At 38.1% G+C, this 22,640-nt stretch overlaps 1 protein-coding gene across 12 annotated transcripts in view; it reads right to left on the bottom strand.

Annotated features, from left to right (window-relative positions):
* Positions 1-22,640, bottom strand: part of PHF20L1 (PHD finger protein 20 like 1) — an 81,264-nt gene that overhangs the window by 15,933 nt on the left and 42,691 nt on the right. For 6 of the 12 annotated variants that reach the window (XM_026646581.1, XM_026646575.1, XM_026646587.1 and 3 more), the window contains 7 exons: positions 21,445-21,642; positions 21,031-21,237; positions 10,150-10,368; positions 9,895-9,951; positions 8,108-8,212; positions 2,151-2,315; positions 1,538-1,719 (listed from right to left, as the gene is read on the bottom strand). In XM_026646581.1, the coding sequence (XP_026502366.1) occupies positions 1,538-1,719; positions 2,151-2,315; positions 8,108-8,212; positions 9,895-9,951; positions 10,150-10,368; positions 21,031-21,237; positions 21,445-21,642 (1,133 nt within the window). The remainder of the gene's footprint in view (positions 1-1,537; positions 1,720-2,150; positions 2,316-8,107; positions 8,213-9,894; positions 9,952-10,149; positions 10,369-21,030; positions 21,238-21,444; positions 21,643-22,640) is intronic. The other 6 variants (XM_026646630.1, XM_026646638.1, XM_026646644.1 and 3 more) reach the window with 3 other exon arrangements.

The raw sequence follows: 22,640 nt of genomic DNA, 5'->3' as shown, positions 1-22,640 counted from the left end.
GGAATAGTATTTAATTATGGGGAACTTTTGAAATGAACACTGCTCTATGTTTAAAAAGGGTTGATGCAATATTTAAAGATAAAATGGCTACTGGACAACTTAGGGGACTGGTAATGGATGGAATATAGAGGCTTTCAGCTCAAGGATGCTGCTTCAAATCAAGCCCAGATCAGTCATGACTGCAAACAGCCAATATCCACCTCACCCTTATCATAAATTTAAGCACTAACCAAAATGTTCAGCCTTCTTAACATCTCTAAAATCCATCCTTTCCTTTCTGACCACATGACTACATTACTTGCCCACATCCTAAACATCTACTGCCTTGACTATTGCAGCTTTCTCCCCTCTGGTCTGACACCCATTTTGACCCACCGGTCTATCTAAAAATGCCACAATCAAAGACATCTCTCTCCTACTACTATGACTACATCAACCCTTTTTTCAAGATCTTCCATAGCTCTTCATCATTTTTTATGTTGAGTTCAATCTTCTTGTTCTTTTCTTCAAGGCCCTACATCATTCAGCTCCCACCTATTTATCCAACTTGGTCTCTTCTTGTGTTCCCTGCCAGACATCCACTCCGTTCCAACGGAGCCAGCCTAGATACTACCTTCATGTCCACTGTGTCCTTTTCAATACTGCCCCCATATTCTTCAAATGCTTTCCCAAAATCTATTCACCAAGCCACCGTCTTCGTAAGATTAGCCATACTGGGTGAGACCAATGGCCATCTAGCCTAGTATCCTGTCTTCCAACAGTGGCTGGTGCCAGATGCTTCAGAGGAAATGAACAGGGCAATTATTAAGTGAACCAGCTGCTGTTGTCCACTCTCAGTTTGTGGCAGTTAGAGGTTAAGGGACACCCAGAGCATGGGGTTGTTTTTCTAAACATCTAGGCTAATAGCCATTGATGGACTAATCCCCCATGAATTTAGCTAATTCTTTTTTGAACCCAGTTATACTTTTGGCCTTCGTAACATCCCCTGGCAAGGAGTTCCACAGGTTGGCTGTGCACTGTGTGAAGAAGTACTTCCTTATGTTTGTTTTAAACCTGCTGCGTATTAATTTCATTGGGTGACCCCTGATTCCTGTGTTATGAGAAGGGGTAAATAACATTTCCCTATTCACTTTCTCACACCATTCATGATTTTATAGATGTCTATCATATCCCCCCTTAATCATCTCTTTTCTAAGATGAACTGTCCCAGTCGTTTTAATCTCTCCTCCAATGGAAGTTGTTCCATACCGCCAATCATTTTTGTTGCTCTTCTCTGAATTTTTTCCAATTTTAATATATCACTGCAACTGCCACTACTGTTGGCATATTCAGAGGTGCCAAGGACTGAATGGACACAAACTGTACCAACCTCACTTTTAGAGAGGTGATCCTGCACAGAAAAAATAAGAGGCATTGTGTGAAATGCAAAAAATTTTAACCGCCACCACCTTTTTCTTACCTGTTCTATAGCTAGAGAACTTTAGGGATGCCAAGAGACCAAAAATTCACAAGAAAGATTGCAGAGCAAGTGCATTACCTGAATCATGAAGCCATTTTCCTCATCCATTTCACAGATGCATCTAACAATTTCATTGAGAGCATCCTCTTCATCCTGAGATTCTTCAAAATTGGTTGAATCAAAGTCCTGATTGTATTCATCACCACTTAGTAATAAGCTTTCCGTGGAGGAATCATCTAAGAACTCCACATCCGAGAGGTCTAATAAAAACAAATACATCTGAAGTTGTATATGCAAACAGATTTAACATTGTACATGAATTTAGGACTTAGATGCTGAATGATTCTGCACTACACATAGCGGAAGTCACTCACAGATTTACTGCTGGAAGATTACACTTCTTGGTGACCTCCTACTATATATATAGCAATGCAATGTAGCCACCTTAGAGGTAGGAGTGGCAACATCCAACCAGTGCTCAGCACAATGCAGAACAGCATGAGGAGAGTAAATGTTTTGTTCAATCTGTCATGAAAGTATATACACATTGATTTAACAACATACAACCATAAAAAGTTTCACATTTTTATGCCTAAAGTGAATTATTTGGCTTGCATTTGGCCTTTTTAGTTCACCTTCTTTTGGAAATATAAATTTTAAAACAAAATTTCCTATTGTTCAGCCAACCTACTTTCTCCACTCAGGTCGACAGACAGAATGGCTCTTGGATACTGGTATGAAGTGTTCTTCTCTGTAAACATGCTTCGCAGAGTCAGAGAGCTCCCAGAAGAACGTGTGAGTGGAGAGGAGCACCTTTCCAAAAACTCAAGAGAACTATCTTCATAATCCGAATAATCTACAAAATTAACATGAACATTGGTTATCTCATGTTATAGTACTCAGAAAAAGTATGTTTGTAAAAGTTCACAAGCCCGAGAATGATGATTATGTAAGAAAGTTACATTATGTGCAAAAAAAAAAAAAAATGAATATGCATTAGTGCATAAATACCAAAATAAAGGGAAACATATTAATATCACACAAACCCCTAAACTGTCTTTTTTACGTATGTATCGATGTAAGCGATATTAAGAACATTATGGTTACCAAGTCAAACAGCAGAGTAAAAAAAATTACAAAGTTAAAAATTTCATGCGTGACTTCAACTCTGCCCCTCCTTTATGTACATACACTGCACCAGACTAATTATATAACTTCTTATTTCTCACTTCATACATATCTGAGATTGTGAGAAAGAACCTTGTAAGACTACCAAAAAGAAAGGATATCGCACTATATCCATAATCAGTGTTCTCCAATCAGGGCCGGCTCCAGGCACCAGCTTGTCAAGCAGGTGCTTGGGGCGGCCGCTCAGGAGAGGGCGGCACGTCCAGGTATTTGGCGGCAATTCGGCAGACAGTCCCTCACTCCGCCTGGGAGTGAAGGACCTCCCGCCGAATTGCCGCTGCAGATCGCGATCGCGGCTTTTTTTTTTTTTTTTGGCTGCTTGGGGCGGCCAAAACCCTGGAGCCGGCCCTGTCTCCAATTGATCTTTGACTTTTTGTCAGTTCTTTTCTATCAAACAGTATTGTGTGTAGTGGACACATCTTAGAGGGTTTTCACAAATCATGCCTCATCAGCACCTGGTTCTTCCTTCCTTCCCACTGACAATCAAATAATATCCCTGTGACAACTGCAACAGACTCACATGGAAAATAAAATTAGTAACAATGAATGTTTAACTCCTTCTGATTTGTTCTAGAAATTATGAGCCCCAGTTCTTGAGTTTTTCTTGTTTTGACGTTTGAGAAAAACAGGATCCTTTTTGTCTCACGTTCCTCTCCTGCTTCCCAAATTTCATGCCTAAATCTGTCCAAACGTCTGCTGCTAAGATGATCTTCCTTTTCCAACACACTATGCTTGCCAAATTTTTTTAAATGTTCCCAATTAAGCCATGAACCTGAGGTCTGCTGGAGGGTTATGTGCACATCTCTGCAAATGTTAAGTAATTTTTTTTTAAAAGATGAATACTTAATTTTCAGAGATACAGAACTACACCTTTGTGCGATATTATAAAAACTCACCCCCCAACCCCAACCCCCAATAAACTAGTAATGGGAGAACTTTAAAAAGTTTTGAGGTTTGGATAAATATCCGGTTTTGATGGCTCTCTGAAACAACATAATCCTCCACATGATTTTCAATCCTCTGTTTCCGTCCTACTGCTAACTTCTACAGCATTTCCAGTACATTCTGTACTCTTAAAGTCCTGTTTCCTTCCCCTAGAAGTGACTCTCTCCATCCCTTTTTCTTCCACTTTTATCTCTACTCCCACCCCCTATTCATTCGGTACCTCTCCCCATCCCTGTGTCTGCTGCTGCCACCTTCTCTCCTTTTTCCCTGGAGATCAACTGCAGCACCAACACCACTACCTGGAAGAGCTGAGACAGCAGCTCTACACAGAACAGCTCTGCACAACTGGCCCGAGCCTGCAGCTACAACAGTCATAGGAAACAATACATGGACTGATATTATCCATGCACAGTGAGACTACCTGTCCTAGGACATGGAAGTTAAATAATTGTACTCACTGCTCATTACTCCAACCTTCTCATCTTCCTTTTTAAAGTATTCCACAGCCCTGCTACTACCATCTACAATAGTTCCATGCTGCATGCTTTGTTCAGGCTTCTCTTCTACATTCTCCCTTTCCACCATAATCCACTGTCAATTCTGTGCTTTCTTCCATATCCCCTCTAAGCTTAGGGTAGCCTCCCAGTCAACATTCCCCAAGAACCTTTACTATCCTAAACAGTACCACTCCTAAATACGATCTACTCCTTGAGACCCATGAGCAGTGACAACTGCAATTCTACTGAGTAACTGTGTTAATTGTGTCATCTTCTGTATTGTCTTGAGGTGCTGTGCATTTAGATAGTAACTTTTTTGCCCAGTGTCACCAATGTATAGCAGCATATCCATCTATGGTGTGACAAATAACATTGAAATATATTGTGACAAGGGATTCTTTCTTCTTCATCCTCCTGCACTCTTAGGTGCACAGGGCACCCATCAGTTTCCACCATTTATTTTGGTCTTGTGCGGGTCTGTTCAGGCTTCTGAGTGTCATATTCTTTCTCTATTGTTCTGTGTAAAGTTGCTCTAGGTCGACCTCTTTTTCTCTTTCCAGGTGGTGTCCATATTATCACTAGCAATGGAAGTCATATTGCTGGCATCCTCAAAGCGTATCCAAAATATGTCCATCGTCGTCATCTTACCATATTTGATACTTTAGATTGGTTTGTTCTACTTAGACTTTCTGATGCTGCAAGAATCTCTTTCCAATGGACTCGTAAGATCTTCATCTTCATTTACTTTCAAATGAGATATCTTCTTATCAATTTCTATGGTAGATTTCCATGACTCTGCTTCATTAAAGAGGACGGAATTCATGCTGGTGTTAAAAATTCATGTTTTTAGGTCATTGCCAACCATGCTACTTTTCCAAATCTTTTCAAGTTTATGGAAGATGTTTTCTGCTTTTGACATTCATTGCTTCACATCTAGCCTCAATGACAAAAGCTATCTAGAAATTTGAGTAAACAAAATAAATGTAGAAAATACGTCTGTTTAGTACATCACCTAAATGAAATGGGAAATCTTCATAAACTGTTTTTTCATTTGTCCAACTTACACTCAAGTCATCCTTTCCTATGCAGCATGCATGAATGTTAATCATTCCTCTGTTGCAGATGCCAGAGTATCCTTCTAGTCTTCTCTATTTCACTCACTAGAAATATCTGATAAACTGAAGGTTTCAGCTAACATACATAAGGGTTTTCGAAAATACTTTGCTTTCTATGCTCAGAGGAATACCATGCAACACTTATTCCAATTATAATATCACATTTCCAGAAGATATACTTGTAATTCCAAATCAATAACATGGCTTATTCGGCCTATTCAGTATAACCTGTACAGTACCCAATATAAACTAATACAAGAAGCCAAACTATATTCAGTTTAAATTTGTATCTGACTGCTACAACAGTCATTCTCAAATCTTTCTGTTCAAGTGTATTTGTCATTATTTTGATGATTTTTATGTAAAGCTTGCATATTCATTAGTCATTTTTATTTATGTAAGGTTTTCATTAATACTCTGATCATACTTTCAAAGGGCTGAACAAACAGTGTAATATTGTTTTAAAACTTATTACTCAGAAACTGGTTTAAACTACAAAAAGATCTCCTGGGCGTGTGTTTTGAAATATTGCAACTTAGCTGCTGGTAATGCTCTGACTTTGGCCTTATTCTTAAAACCACATCTGCGGGGAAGTGATAGCACAACTCACCCTGCAGTGCCTTACTGCCTAACAGATGAACTAGTTAGGATTACTAGACTTAACTAAATGACAGGACTTCTGTGAATCTAATATTTAATGTCTCCTTACATGCACATACGGGATCACACCTTTCCCCACATCCAACAATTTGCAGATAACAGAAACTACTGAAAAGTTTATCATTTTAAATTATGTTGACACAGTTAAATGTAGAAAAGTAGCATTAAACTTAATTTAGCTGAAGTGTATACCACATTCTTTGGGACAATTTTCATCATACAGTCTGTGATTTGAATGAATAAGTAAGTGTTTGCTCACTTCAGAAATCTGCAGTTTATCCTTTCGAAAGTCATGGCCAGAAATTGTGATGAACTAGGAAGTGCTTTACAACACTGTTTTGTCACAATTCTGTTTTACTATATATAGCAGCAACAAAGAATAAATGTTAAGAGACATCAACAAAAGCTGTCCCATTACCATCACTCCTCCCCCTCCCCTTTTAAAAAAATATAATTATACAAAAATAGAACCTTCCCCGGCTTTCCCTTTGTTTAGTGTTGCCTGCCTAGGTAGACCGTAACCTCCTCAAGAGCAGGGACTATGTATTCTTCTGTGTCTTGAACAGTGTTAGGTATACCGTCTGTAAACAAAAAGCTGACAAAACAGGAAACGAGACCAAAAATCTTGTGGTGCAGAATGTAAAAAACACACTTGAAACCACATGCGTGTGAGCAGAAGTTTTCACTAAAAATCCTTGTCCTGGGTGCTCTTAAATTATTAATCCCAGAGAGTCTCCAGGAATCTTGTCTGGATTACTCTGAATATTTTAATTAGGAATATTATGACTAACATCTACTAAGGTACACTACAGATTTGTTAGTGAGGTAAATCAATCTGAGGGACATGCCAACGGCAGCCAATAGTTTTTGTTTTCCATTTTACATCTTTTATATTACAGAGAAAAGAAGAGCATATCCCATAAACAAAAAAGCAGCAGAAAGGTAAGAAAAATACATGGTATAATTAAATGGCAAGTCCCAAGACATTTACGGTAAACAGGTATTTTTCACAAAATGGATATCTCGTCACTGGGGTGAAGAAAAGATCAGAGTTTTGGCCATATTATTATTATTTGTATTACCCTAGCACCCAGGACCCCTAGTCATAGACCAGGACCCCATTGTGCTAGGTGCTGTACAAACACAGAACCAAAGGACAGTGCTTGCTAAAAAGAGCTTATAATGTAAGTCTAAGACAAGAGGCAACTGATGGATATAGACAGATGGTGGAGTACAAGGAAACACTGTGACAAAATTGGGCAGCAAGATAAGCAGCGATCTCAGCACATCAGCAGCCTAACCGTTTGTTGCAAGCAGCAAGCAAAAGGAGAGCTTTGAAGGAGGATAACGAGTTGGTTTTGCAGATGTTTATGGGGAAGCTCTTCCCAGCTTGAGGGGCAGAATGGGAGAAAGCACAGAAGTGCTTGTTTGAAAACAATGAGTGGGCTATGAAGGCTGCCATCATGGGCTGATTAGATGCAGAAGTGAACATCTCAATAGTGAATGAGAGATTATACGAGGGTAGGAGCAGGCCATGAAGGGTCTTGAAAATGAAGACAAGTAGCTAATGTTTGATACAACAGAGGAGGGGGAGCCAGTGGTGGAATGCAAAGACACAGGTAACATAGTTAAAGTGACAGGCTAGGAAAATGATCACAGCAGCATTCTGGCTGGATATGAGCAGGGCAAGATTGCATTTGTCAAGGCCAGCGAAAAGGATGTTGCGGTAACTGAGCCGTGAGATGATGAGAGCCTGTATGTAAGTTTCAGTATCAGGATGGATAGGAAAGACTGTATCTTAGAGATGTTATGCAGAAAGATTTGGCAAGATTTAGACACAACCTAAATGTGAAGATAAAAGTAAGCAGTGAGATAGTCAGGGATGGATGTGAAAGAGGCTGAGATGCAGAACTGAGTGGAGGGAGGCTGGAGTGGAGAAGTGTATCTACATGTCATTGGTGTAAGAATAGTAGCTAAAGCCATGAGTAGACATGATCACTCAGAGACGGGATATAAGGGGAGAAGGAGAGGAGATACCAGATCAAAATGCCTTTGCTATGTGAAATTTCAAGACCAACATCTCCTTTTGGTAATTTCTGATATTTCAGAACTTGTTTCTGAACTATATGAATGTTCGATATTTCAGTCAGTAACAACCACCAATCAGAACCAGAAAGATAGTATTTGATCTTTACTTTTTGTCTTAACTTTTCTGTCTTTACTTTCTTCCTTACTGAACTCACCATGCTGTTTAGATTTCTTCTTCTTTTTCTTCTTCTTCTTCTGTTTTGATTTATGATCTTTTTCCTTTTTCTCTTTTTTCTCTTTCTCTTTTTCCTTCTTTTTACCTAATTGCAAATGAACATTTTAAAACATCATCCTCGAATACTTTTTTCTTTCAGTTACCCTAAAAGCAACATTTAAATTTTAAATCAGTTGTTCCAGTCACCTGCCAAGAGCGGAATGATTCAATTAATTTGTTCAGTGCCATGAGTATAGCCCTTGTGATTAACTGATTTTTGGAATAGCACTGGAGTTCCTCCTTAGCTGAGACACCTTGAAGTTAACAGTTATTAGTGAGACTCTTCCTAGCAGAGTAACATAATTCAGCTTCTCAGTGTCAAGAAGTCAACTGTATCCCATATCTTGACAGGTAACATTGTGTAGCCTTCAGAATTTCCAGATGTGACCCGCACATGAGGAAAAAAAAAAAGACCCAGTTTTAATAAAGCTTACATTTAAAAAAAATGTATATTTAAAAAATACATCAGTAGTACATCCATTAGTTTGTAAGAAACAGAGTAGACAACCCATTTACTTTCCAGGTTTTGATCATGCTGTAGAAACAGGGAAGATGAGAACAGGAAGAACTCTTAATTTAAAAAATTACATCCTCTAGCAAAGCATGCTAGGTGATCTCATATAGAGATTAATGATAAACACCTGAAACTGCAGCTGCCATAAATTCCTTTAAGAACAGTTAGCTGTCCTCTCACCCAAAATTTTATCAGCAGAGTTTGTTCTGAATAAAATTAAAGTTATATGTCTACTCCTTTTTAAGTACTACTGACATCTGCATGAGAAGGGAGTCTTTGTCTTGCAATAATTCATCTGTCCCTGCTACGTGTTTCTCATGGGAAACCATAATCCACAGCTTCTAACTTCATAGTTATTTCCAAAGCAGTCAGTTGTGAGGTAATAAAGAGGGACTTGACTTCAGCTGGAAAATAAACCTCAAGGACTGACTCGAAGATAATACTCTTTTTTGTGTACATTTCCCTTAGCCACACAGAATAAGAGCAGATATAGTGAATGTTTCAATTAGAGCTAATTGGGCTTGTTTCTATTCCTTCTTTCCTTCCATAGATTGATGATCAGTTCAGACACATGTAGGGCTGAATCTGTGTCAAAAATAAATTTGTTTGGGGATGGAAAATAGTGAATTGTGGCAAAAGTGAAATTTTTTGAATGAGTCGTTATCTGACCATCACTAATATTTGAAGAATGAATACTCCAAACTTCCTTCATTTAGATTTCATTTTAAGAGGCATTGCATATTCTGTTGGATATCTAGCCATTAGACTTTTCCTTTATTTATTCCACCTCTAGACACAAGTTAATAACCACACATACCACTAATTTAATTGAAAAAGGTTATAAAGGGTACCCTATCATTATTCCTTTCCTCTTAGGCCTCATGCCCCACCCAGTTGGTCTAGGAATGGAGACATGAAATTATAGCCCTACTATTACTATGGGTCTTGTCCCTCTGTGTCCTTGCAATTTACACACAATCTCTTAGGCATATACTGTCACACAAGTTTATTTATTTCCAAGAAGCCCTTTTACATCTAATTAGGTGTTTGGGTTTCAGGTTTTTTGTTTTTTAAAAGCTGGTTGCTTTAGAAATATTAAAACAGCTGAACACTTACACCTAAAAGAGCATAACAGGTAAAAAGTTAGGGACAGGCTATGTTCTTGCTCTCTCAAGCTTTAGACTTTTTGCTTAAATATGATTTTCTGTGCATACCAAATGATGATGAGCTTTTCTCTTCCAATTTCACTTTTTTTTCAGTTTTCAATATACCTGTAGATTTAAGAAAAACACAAAAGCTTAGTGGGACCACTGCGGACAATGTACTTTCTTGTAAAAGTTACTTGGTTGTAAACATTCCTATCAATACATAATTAAAAGAAAGACACAAGTAACACACTGATTTTTAAAGATGCTTTACAATTACTTTTACGGTCTTAAGCACTGGAAACAAAAAGCATTGTAGTTTACCAACTTCTGAATGCTTGTCCTTCTCAATGACCTTCTTTAACATTTTCTCCTGCAGATTCTCAAAACATTTCTCCTTTACAGGCACAGAGAACTGTATCTCTGTCCCTTCAGAGCTGACTGACGTGGAGGACCTCTTTTTTTTACTATTCCCTTTGGGTAACTTTAGACTATTGGTTAAAGGCATTTCCAGATGTAAGGCATGTACATGGGACGAGGGTGCTGAAAACAAGAAGACAAATTTACTGGGCATTCAGTAAGGATTTAATCCTGTGTATCAGCATAGCAGCCAGGTCACTGGCTGAGTCAGGCTGCTGAAATGACAAGTACAGGAAATATTTTCATAATAGTGAACATATTGTTAAGTTTTGAATGCCTAGATCTCTGTCTTACTATTTACTAAATGCTACATGCCAAAAAAAAAAAAAAAAAAAAAAGTCTGTTCTCTCTAGTTTAAAAAAAAAAAAAAAAAAAGAGAGAGAGATATCAATTCCAAACAGAGAGGTTAATTTCAATTTAATTCTCTGCTGCTTTAGACAATTTCCCCCCCCTTTTCTTCTCTTTCCATTACAGTGGAAGTCACTGGTAACAGTCAAGGAGTTGATGTTACCATAGTTAATTAACTGTGTCTTATTTTGAAGTGATAGCTATCTTTAATAGATTTTAGGGTTACAATGCTACTTATTAAAAAACCATTTGGCTCAATAAAAAGTCTACAAGATCAAAGTTTATTGCATTCAGGAGGTTTTTTTTTTTTTTTTAATGGTATTCTACCTCTAATCTAATAGAATTTCATTAGGTTACCTCTAGAAATCAGTGTCCTTTTAAAATCTGAATCTAAGGAAAATAAATTTGAAGTATATGTAAAGCAGAAAGCTTTATGTATAAATCAGACTTTGAAGCTACACTTGCATATGAAGAGTGCTTTGAAAGATTTACTAATCCTTGATTATTCCCTAAAGTTCTCATTATTTAGAAGATTTTCTCTTCATTGTGAGCTAGGAAATCATAAGGTAACTAACTGACCAGAAATGAAAAAATATTTTAATATTGTAACGCCGATATTTATAATCAAATACCATCACAGCAATTTTCAAATAATCAAACCAAATAAGACCCAAAGTTATTTTGATCTAAAGAGGATAACTATTTTACTCTCTGCCACAGGGAAAAAACACGTTGCTCAATAAAGAATTACCAGCATCACCTAGATCTCCCACCAACCTTACTAGCCAATGCAGTGCAAGCTCTAAGTCTCTTTCCTAATTACACAGCAGGAAAGCTCTAGAAGTAGTCTAAGGCCTCTCTGGCCAATGCTGCAAAATATTAAGGAAAATATAGCCTTACAAAATTAGGAGGAGGTATCTGGGTTTTTTAAACATTTAAAAATCCATTTGTCATCCTTTTCAGTTTAACAATCACTCTCACAAGAGTAGCTTGACACAATTTGTGGTTAGGATCCTCTGATGCTGAGGTTAGCACAGTAACAGCTGATTAGGTGTTTAAATCACTAAAAGAGTAAAGTTTGTGTGTACATATTCTGGTAATATTTCAGGCCAAGTTTTTCCAAAAGTTATTAGTGATTTTGGATATCCAATTTAAAACACTAAATGGGACCCAATTTTCAAAAGGCAGGTACTCAGCACTTTCTGAAAAAATCAGGTACCATTATGGTGTCTCAAAAGTTGGGCCCCCCAAAATTGCATTCAAAATCCTTAATCGCATCTAAAAATCTTGGTGTCTGACAATAATGCAAAAGATTAACCCTGCAGAAAACCTTAAAGCAGCCAGAACCACTACCTTTAAACTGAATATGATCCAAATAAAGAGGAGGTTCTTTTGGGGTTCTTTGAAGTCCCCTTTTATAGATGTCATTACCATAAAAGAAAAAACAAACATTTTAAGAAATTAAAAACAGAATTAAGAAAACGGTGTGAATTTAGTGCTCATGGAAAGCGATGGATTGAGAGGCCTGAAAATCAAAAGTCCTATACTTAACAAAAAGGACTCGGTACAGAAAGCGGTAATGCTCTGGGGATGCGTATGCAGAGAGAGAGCACAGAGCCTCCTCCTGGGCTAGTTTTCCCTCGCCAGACAGAGCACCATACACGTCACATCAGCTTCCCCCTAGCACTCCAGCTCCTGAGAAGCCTCTTCCCTCAAGCAGTAGCCAAGGAACTTCACCGTAATCAGGCAGCAGGAGCAGCTAGGGGACTGGTACGCAAAGCAGCAGAACTACCCAACACAGAGGTTACTCCATGGTGGACTTTCCAAGCTGTCTGACGTAAAGGCAGCTTCAGATCCCACTCCCCATCATGCAGCCTGGCCAGCAGCTGAAAGCAGCTACTTCTACTGGGTAGAGGGAAGGAGCCAAAGTGCCTCACGGTCTCAGGTGATTGGTTGGAGGTGTTTTCTCCAGGTGGTGTTGTTAAGCCCCATGCAATAGCTTGAGCAGACTATTCCTGATGCCCAATACCCTCTCAACACAGGCCCCAGCCTGAGCACTGTGTGAACTATTTCCTCCTCTGGGCTTCCCAGCTTCTGTGTCTGTCTTGTAGGACTGTAAAGCGCTGCAGGACAGCGACCGTCTTCATTTTGTGTTTTTACAGAGCCAGCAGCACATTGTCAGCACATAACAAATATTAAGCAACAACTTCCCACACTGCATTCTACCAGCAGGCTTCACCCTAACCTGCAAGGGCCACCTCTAGAGATGGAAGCTTATTTTTTAGTATTCTATGGACAATCAATACTTGGCCTCTCTGTCAAGGCTAACAAAGGTTCCGATTAGTGCTAATGTGGTGGACATGCTGCTACTTTTTTTTTTTTTTTTTTTGGTTATGTGGGCATGCGTACTGTAGAAACTAAACAGACCACGTAACACCACACATCAGATAATCTGGTTAGGCCACTACTATCTTCAGACAGGACATTGAGGGCTCCATATCTGAACAGTCCATTGAATAATCTAGTCCCAAGCCATCTTCCCAAAACAGGATTAGGTTTAAACTCGTTATTTAAAAACAATTTTCTTATGTCAGCCATACAAACCCATCACATGTCATTATTCCGAACATTACCTTAATTTTCAACATCTTGAAATTAGACCATTAAAGCTTAAATACCACCTAACAAACTAATCAGCTGGTGACTAAGAAAGTGGTGGCTGATGGCTCCAGGAGGTATATTTTATAGAAAGAATTCTGCTACAGTGACACTAATACCCTTTCAAATAATTTACCAATGTAAGCTCCATCACTATAGTAACAGGAAAGGAGAAGATAACACATACAGTTACACTTTTCCTAGTAAGCAACTTTATCTAGTCTTCATTTAGAGGTACATAAGAGGAAGTGGATAATCATATGAAATAGAAGCCTAGATATACTTCCTATTAATAATCACAACACGTTTTGAAAATTATAATTTCATTTGTACCTAAATAAATGCTATTTCATAAACCTGATATTTTAACTTCAAATGTGTAAGTTATCATACCTTATAAAATAAAATGTTGATTTACACTAAATAGCCATAAAATTAAGTAAGAGGTGATCATTCAGAGCCTTTTAAACCAATATAACCAACAGAGCAATATCGTTCATAATTTAATAATTTGTATAAACTAAATACTGATAAAAATGAAACATGGTAGTGACTCTGTAAAGGAGTTTTTAATTGACACTTGTTTCCTGTTGAGGTAACCAGATATGACCTCCTACCCACACACAGCAGCAGTGTGGGAATCTATGCAGGAAGTGCTATGCATGCTGTGTGTTGTGTGTGTACACCAAAGACACTGAAGGACCAGATGTGAGCAATTGATGTCTACATCATTACCTCTAAGGTGAGTTTTGAAACCTCCATGAGATAATGGAAAGACTGATTTCAGCTCAAATATATGTGGACTACATAGTTAAAGCAGCATAGATCCTCAAGTGCAAATACATGTATATTGGTATAAAATAGCTTATTCTAGTAAAACCTATTCCAGTTTGGCAATGCCCAAGAAGCTATACCACTATTAAGTGTTTTATACTGGTATAACACTGTCTACTCTAGGGTTTTTACCAGAATAACTAGGGCAGTTAAAAAAAAAAAAATCACATCCCTTAACATTGTAATACCTTTAAGCATAGATAATCCCAGTATAGTCAGGGCTTTCCTAAAAAATATGGATTTTGTTTTTTTCATTTTTGGAGCTTCTGCACTCAGAAGTATTTACATGAAAATATATTTTCAAATATATATCATGGACATTTTAATTTCAATCTGTGCATGAAAACTCACTCTTCTAAAAGTTTAGAGTGATGAGAACATTAAGGTTCTTGTTTGCCTATTAGGAAACAGAAGAACTCCACAAAACTGCCTGGAACCCTACAGGGGACAAGCAATGGCAGAAATCATTAGAGACAAGGGCATGACTAGCGATTGGAATGAACTCTCAATGAATGAAGACAGGGGTGTAGACGGATCTGTGAACTGCTGGGAGGCTTGGTTTGCTAGTACTGTGTCAGGAAACTTCTGAAAAACTGGGTAGATGAGAACACTGATAATTCAATATACAGAAATGACTAGCTACTGAGTTACTGGAATCAAGCGATCAAAATTATCAATGAATGAATTCATCTGACATGTCTAATCTTGAAGAACATGGTAGAAAACAAGGGACTGAATGGACTGGATCATTAAAAATAGATAATTGTGTTAAAGTATAAACACTGTCAAGAGTTGTTAAATAGCAAAATAGGAAGACTGCATGTTGATATTTGCATTTAATTTCCATAATCATGTAAAATTTGCGGAGTATAAGGAGGTTTTTGATCAAAACAAAGCCTGTATTTTACACAGGAAACCTACAATGAAGCACTAATGGTACAAATGCAATAGCTTTCAGAGGGACTTAACAGTTTACAGGCTGTCCGTGGATACTTGTGTCAGTCTCATTGGAGAGCAGACTTGTTTTAACTCACAAGAACGAAAGACAAATTTGGAAAAATAATTCTGATAAAACTATACACCTTTTCCATTACTTAGTCAACATAACTCCTAACTACAACTTTAGGCTGAGCCCAGAACAAGAAGCAGCAGCTGAGATCCAGAAGCTAAAAATGTAACATTGAATTCCCTCCTTGCACTTAAAACTGAAGATACTGTTCGCTACTCCAAAGAAGAAGGTGGTTCTGTTTCAGTTAGTGGCATCAAAATGGTGGAAAACTGTGGAAATAATGGAAGACATGACAGTTGAATTTAGAATTTTGTCAGTTTTCAAAAGAACTGCACTTTGTTCTGCCAGCTCAATATCAATGAAGCATCTTTTTAATATATTTATATTGATCAGGTTTTGAACGTCTGCAATAGGCTAGGTGCTGGAAAAGCAAATAAGATTACTTAGATTGTCAGCATTTTGGGTAGGGGACTGTCTTTTCATCGTATATGTGTGTACCTTGTCTAGAATGCACGGGAGGACACCATCCCCATCTGGGATCTCTAGGCACTACCTCAATACAAATATTAAATAATAAGTTGAAGAAAGTGTAACAGTATCTATATGCAGATACCAAAGAGAGTGGTAGACCTAAGTAGATAATAGTCCGAGGAACTGGATTATAGTGTTCTTTTGTTTCTTATAGAATCACAAGCTGTACATTTTGGAAAACATACCTGCCTTTGCTTGAAGCATACATGTAAGAAGTTAATTGCAGAGTATGTGTTTTGCACTTCATTGCAGAAAAGCTCAATTTTTCACTGCCCTCCCCTTTGAAAAGCAACATGTTAATGGTTTGACAAAAGAAAAGCTTTGCTAAGAATGAATAAATATTTAATGTTCTTTTTCCACAATTAAATATGATCTACTTTTTTTTTTTAAATGGCTTATCTCCTACACTAGAGTCAAACACTTCCAGGCCCATAAATGGCATCACTTTGTCCAAATGGCCCCACTATCTCTAGCCTCAGAAGTCATGATAAACTTAATACATTTCAGTTTATTCAAGGTGACAAAAATAGGCACCATTTTTCTTTGAGTCTTGGGATAATAGCATTTTTCCTCTATCTAAATATTAGAGCTCCATCTGCTTCTGTACCTTGTGGACAATAATAGGAATACTGGTAATATCTTGCATTTTTATAGCACTCTCTATCCCAGGACCTCACTGTGCTTTATTAATATTAATTTAGCCTTATTACACTTTTCTGAGATAATTCCATATCACAGATGAGAAAAACTTATGCAGAGAGAGATAAAGTGACATGCTCAACATCAGAAAGTCTTTGGCAGAGCTGAGAAGCAAACCCTAGTCTCTTATCTAACTGTAAGTCCCGAGACAAGAGCACACTGAACTTTCACGTGAGATCATTTTCCATATGAAAAGGAGGAAGTGTTATACTGTAATTTAGTGCATCAGGTTCACAGTAGCATGTTTGAAATTTCAAACAGAAACTTTGGCAGATTTGACTGCTGGAAGATTATCTGCAAGTAAAACTGGCTGCCACTGGCAAGAGAATAGTAAAGATTTGATGATAAACCTCTTCCATCAGAATATGCTTTATGAATGGCAATCACCTCGTTCAGATCTGAATGCTAAACTCATCTCTATGCCCAAACTTTCCCATAATAAATGCCTTATACATAATAAGTAGTAGGGAAACAACAGAGCTACATGTCCTCTACTCACAGGAACTCCTACAAAACTACAGTGAATCTGGACAGACAGGATGTTTTTACATTTAATAATACCTATTATACTCAAGAATTATACAAATCATAAGTTAAATATTGCTATTTCTATAACTGTGCAGACCAGTAGAGAAGGTCTGATGTACTCAGAAACAGCTCACAACAGTAGAACAGGAAATGTTAATGTTTGGGGGCACATTGGAGTTAACATGCTTTCTTACTGTCAGAGCCCTGGGATCTTTAACTTCTACTTGGTGAATCACCAGAGTTGTAGAGGTTTATTCTGTTCAAATATACAGCAAGTATATGCTTCAGAGATTTTCCAGATAATTTCTGCTATTATTGCTGGCTGCTCTCCTGGAACAAACTATCTTTGAAAGCTAACTGCAGCCAGCTACAGCAGCTACATGCCTCCAATGTCCAAATTATAATGGAAGAAAACACTGTTCAGTAGAAAGATATTCACCAATAACTGTTCTTTGATTACATTGCCTCTATAATGTGGGATGTGTATCCCTAGTCCTGCAAGGTCAAAACGATCTAGAAGAGCAACTTGACTCAACTCTTTTGTTTAGATCTGAGGATGTCAAAAATCAGTGTGTATTTTCTGGGGGTAGTTGAGAAACATCAGATTCAAAACTTCAGCCAGTGCTCCCAACAGATTCTGAAACTGCAGTCCTCCAATGGAGACATTGCCACCACTGTCTTCTCAAAGGATGTGGAAGAAGCCAGCCTAAATTCAGTACAATCCGTGACTTCCACATCATCAGCCATCCTCCAATTCTGGCAGGATTTCTGTCTAGGTTATCCTCATTCCTGATCAAAGAAGGTAACAGCTCTCAAGATGGAAGTGTGGTAAGACAACATGGGTAAAAGAACTCTAATTTTCCTCAGAAAGGAGAAGCTAACAGGAATAGATGTGTGTGATTCTAGTGTATTCGGGCAAAAAAGGAGCCAGTGGTGATTGCTCCTCAAAGACCCACATTGTCCAAAAGCTCCCCAAGGAAAGGAAATCTGCAGAAAGTGGTATGGGAGAAACCCATGTATGTAAATGCCTATCTAGGAGAAGACCAGACCCCTTCAAAAGTGCATAAGGGTCTTCCAAAGCTGAAAGCAGACCAAATGAGCTTCAAAGCCTGTCCCTGATGATGCCAAGGCTAAGTTGGGTAGCCCTTGGAAAGAAGGACTTCTTCAAAGATGAAGAAGGAAGACTATAAGGCAAACTTATAGTTATCAGGCTCAGAAGACCTATGACAAGCATGGATGAATATGGCACAGACAGGAGCCAGGGGCCCACTCTAATTCAAAAACACAGGCTTATCAGGACACCCAAAGATTGGGTCCTCAGATCCAAGACTCCCTATGGAAGCTTAAGATCCAAATAGCTCAACTGCCTCAGACCTATCCTTCCAACCATAGCACATATGCTGTTCAGGTGGCTGGTCTGCAGCATGCCACCTAGAAAACTCAACTGAGCTTCCTCAGGACAGAAAAACAGCATGGAAGCTCAAGATAGAGCAGGTCCTCCTGTTTGACTTTGAGGCACTGCAATAAAGGAGACTTCAGAACTAGGGATGTAAATAACGTTTTAAAAAAAGTAAACATTTAAACTATTGAATGTTTAACCAGTAAAATTTTAACCGTTAGGCTCTGCTGCCGCCCTGGGCACCCGGGGTCCTGGCTCAATGCCTAGAGACTCCGCTCGCTGCTGGCCCCACCCCGCGCAGCAGTTCGCGGCTGCCAGCATGCCCGGGATCTTGGGGAGGTTGGGACCCCGGACGCGTGGGGGACCAGCAGCGAAGTCCCGCAGCCGGAGGTTAAATGGTAACCATAATACCTTACCAATAAGACTGATACTTATCGGCTAATCGCTTAACCAGTTAACATTTTACATCCTTATTTAGAACAAGCACTGCCATCTCCAAGAAGCAGAATGATCAAGCCACAGACCCAGAGGGACAGAAACAACAGGTACCTGGCACCCACGGACTGATTCCCTCAAAGCTGAAGCAGACTACTTTGAATCTTATGTGGCGCCAACAAGCACTGTTAACCTTAGAGAGACCAGCATCTGTAGAAATCAGATCCATCAAATTAGCTTTCACAGCCTCCTGCAGAAGGAAGAGCTGTAAATACTCTCTCTCATTCTGGGCCCAAGACGTAAAAACCACAGACAAACCAGCACACCTCAGGAAATAGTCTTCTCTGAGACAGAGTAAACAATACAAGTAGCGACGTGTCAAATATTTCTGAGCCACAGCACGCTTTGTTCAAAGCTTGTTTGTTTGGTTTTTGGGTCAGGATCATCCATAGCCTGGACTAAAACCAGGCCCATTCACTGAAGCAGTATAATGACATTCACTGAATGAAGCAACAGTTAGTGACCAGGACCAAACCACTCAGATCCTAAGCTAGTGCCAAGAGGATACTCTGCAACAAAGCAAACACCTAAAAAGCAACATTAATTACATTAAACTAACCAGCAATCACCCCGCCCAACACAGATTCAGCAGGAAAATTGGAATAAATAATGAAATTGTAAAGCTGATGGTCATAACACTTGCAGCGAGCTATGACAAAACAGGAACAGATGGTAGTTGGTGCTGCTGGTACCTCTTTTGTAACCTGGCTCTGAACTCACAGATTTTTTGATGGGGGAAATACATGCAGCCCCAATGGACACAGCTTTTCTAAATAGCTCTGAGCTCAAGACACTGGGCATCCACATTCAATAAGTGGGTTTCTGTACAAGTAATTCTCTATGGAATCTCTAGCTCTGCTTTTTAGCACCATGAGGGAAGTAGGATATGAAAAATTGTTATAGAATCTGAAGTACACACTACATTTCAATGCATTGGAGAATTCTTATAAATTACTGTTTGTAATATACCACAATCAGACAAGAGAAGACTGAGTCACATGCACGAAGTTTCACTGGAGAAGTAGAGAAGAGCAATATTTTAAAAAAATTTAACAAATGAAAATTGGAAATATTTATGGTCCGCGTTATCTTAAAAATATACCTATTTTATAGATTCATAGATTTTAATGGCAGAAGGTGCAATTATGATAATCTAGTTTAATCTTCTGCATAATACAGGTCAGAGAGTTTCACCGAATAATTCCTGCCTGGAATTAAGTAACTAAGGCTGTGAATGGGCAGAGAAATCAACCTATGTGGAGATAACAGTAATCTGCATAGGGTGGTATCTTTCCAAGAGTGGGGCCATGAAAGTTATTCCATGAATATATCACTATCTACACAATGACATTTAATTTTTCCTGATAAGAATGTACAGTCTCATTTGAACACAATACTTCAAATAGTGAGCTACAAATATTTAAGAATGTTTCTATATTTTTAATAATTTATTGCACAACATTTTCTTTAAGAGAACAAGACGGTCTCCAAATTAATTTTTCAGGACAGTAAAAAGTTATTACTTTTTGCATTTTTAATCACTTTAGTTAAACAACTCTCAGGCCTTCTATACTGCATAAGTAAACTGAATGCATGACTTGAGTGATGGGATCCAACTCTGGCAACCTGCTACATGCAGGTGGGACCCTCTGCAGAGCCCCAGTGTGGGGCTCTACACTGACACAAGGGAACAGAGGGTAGGATCAGGGCTATAAACTTATAAATTCAAGGGGGATTTTCAGAAATGTTCAACTTTGGCGTCATATTTCTCCCATTGAGGTCACTGGAAAAAATCCAGTGGATTTTAAATGAGAGGAGAGCTAGACCAACATTGACTGCTTTTGAAAATCCCACTCTACAAGCATTACTGTATTTTCCCAATCAAACAAATGAAGAAAAAAGTCAAATCAAGACCGGCTAAAGAAAGTTAAATTTATATTCCTAAATTTTAAACCTAAAGCTAAAAGACAAATGGGAATTCCTGAGTTTAACATTTGACAGCAAAGTAGCTCTGTGGATATTTATGCTCCTTTTCAAAATTGCTGCTCTTGAGCTTTCGATCCCTATCTGTAGTATAAAACCAGATCCACCTTGAAGAACATTAGAACCAAAGCACTAATGCAGTTCAAAGCTGAGAGAAGACAGAGAATCCAAAAGGATCCCAGGAGTGGAAGACTTGAAAGCTTGTAACAGAAAACCTATCCCTTCATTTTGTATGATTGAACAATACACTTACATTCCCTGCAGCTATAAACCTAACTGCTTGTGAACTGAATCTCTTTACCTGACGCTGTTGTAGCTACTCTTCCATCAGTTACTGCTTTGGAAGAATGATATGTAATCATCTGAGTATCTTCCTTTTCTTTACTGGGGTACTCATTACGGAAAGTGGATTCTGTGGATAATGGCGCTGTAACTTCCAAACTACGGCTTAAGTCAAGAGGGAGACATGGTCCACGCTTCTCAAGTGACATATGAGCAACATCAGGTACTACACAAAAGAAAGAATGTAATATTAACAAAGATATATAAGCCAGACAAATAACAGTATGGGTCGCAGTGTTACAATAAACAAACAGCATGTAGCTAAAGGCACTCAATGTTAGTCAAAGATCTCATTAGGTGAAAAAAATGTGAAAGGTCTTATTCTTTATGATTGTTTCTCTCGGGTTGTTCTTTATTAGATTAAATACATTACCCTCTGATATTGATGGCTGTTGATTTTGAGCACTGATGGAGAACACTTTTCCATCAGTGACTGGAGAGGGAGAAGGAACTTTTTGTATAGACTCATCAGGCAACGAGCAAGTGGCTAAACGCTGTGATCTTCTTCTCCTCTGGCTATATTTGTAGGATCTAGGGGGATTCACTGGCTGTGACGGACCTAAAAAGAGATCTTTCAATGTTCATGAAGTAGAGATATGTCATAATCTTACGGAAATATTTTAAGATCTAGAGAAGGGTCATGCTTTAAATAGTTCTCTTCTGCAGAACTGCTAATCACATTGTGCTTTGTAAAAATGAATAAAACTATGAATATCAGATGAATGTTAATGTTTGAGGCAAGATTTTGGTTTTTTGCTTAATATATTACTATATGAATTTGAGGATCTAGCCTCCATGGATATAGAGGAGGTCCTTATGCAAATAATCTATTTGCATTAAGGGGAGCCACCCCATAAATCAATGAGAGTGTAGACAGCTTATAGTTTAAGAAACAATAGGATTTCCAGTATAGCAAAATAATTGTCACAGTAAAAGACTTAAAAAAATAAAAATAAAAAAAGCATAGACAGCATTAACATAAAACTTTTAAAATAAATTCACAAAAGGTAATGGTTCATTTTAGTTCTAATCTCTCCACTTTCTTCTAAACTGATATTAACACCCTGGTAACAGCAAATACAGAAACATTAACTGTCAATGCACTACATAGCAAGAAGTCTAAACCTCAGCATAAAGAATCTCAAATGAAGAGAAATATTTGTCGATATTATAGGCCTGATTCATTAAAAAAAAAAATAAAACCTCACTTATGCATGTTTCATATATTGTACTTGGGGAAATGTGCTTTACCTGCATAAATTAGAGTTCTGTAAATCATTAATTCTTTTTCCTCCTTGCCTTACCTAGACTCCTTTGTGTCATACTAAAGATTTGCAGTAGCAACAAAAATTACATTTCTATTTTTAAAAAAGTCAAAAGAGGTGGGAGCTGTTACAAACCATAATAAAAAAATAAGTATCCAGGCAATGAAGTTACAGATTTTTTTTTTTTTTTTTTTTTAAATAGCAAGCAGATGCGTAGCTTCGGTCCAAAACACAAAACCTCCTCAAGCAAAACTACTTACCGACATCTTGGGGGTATTGCAACATGTGTGGATCACAGTGTTTT

This window comes from Terrapene carolina, unplaced genomic scaffold (assembly GCF_002925995.2).
Source record: "Terrapene carolina triunguis isolate 2854851 unplaced genomic scaffold, T_m_triunguis-2.0 Scaffold58, whole genome shotgun sequence".
Classification (NCBI taxonomy): domain Eukaryota; kingdom Metazoa; phylum Chordata; order Testudines; family Emydidae; genus Terrapene; species Terrapene triunguis.
This window is presented reverse-complemented; position numbering and strand designations above follow the sequence as displayed.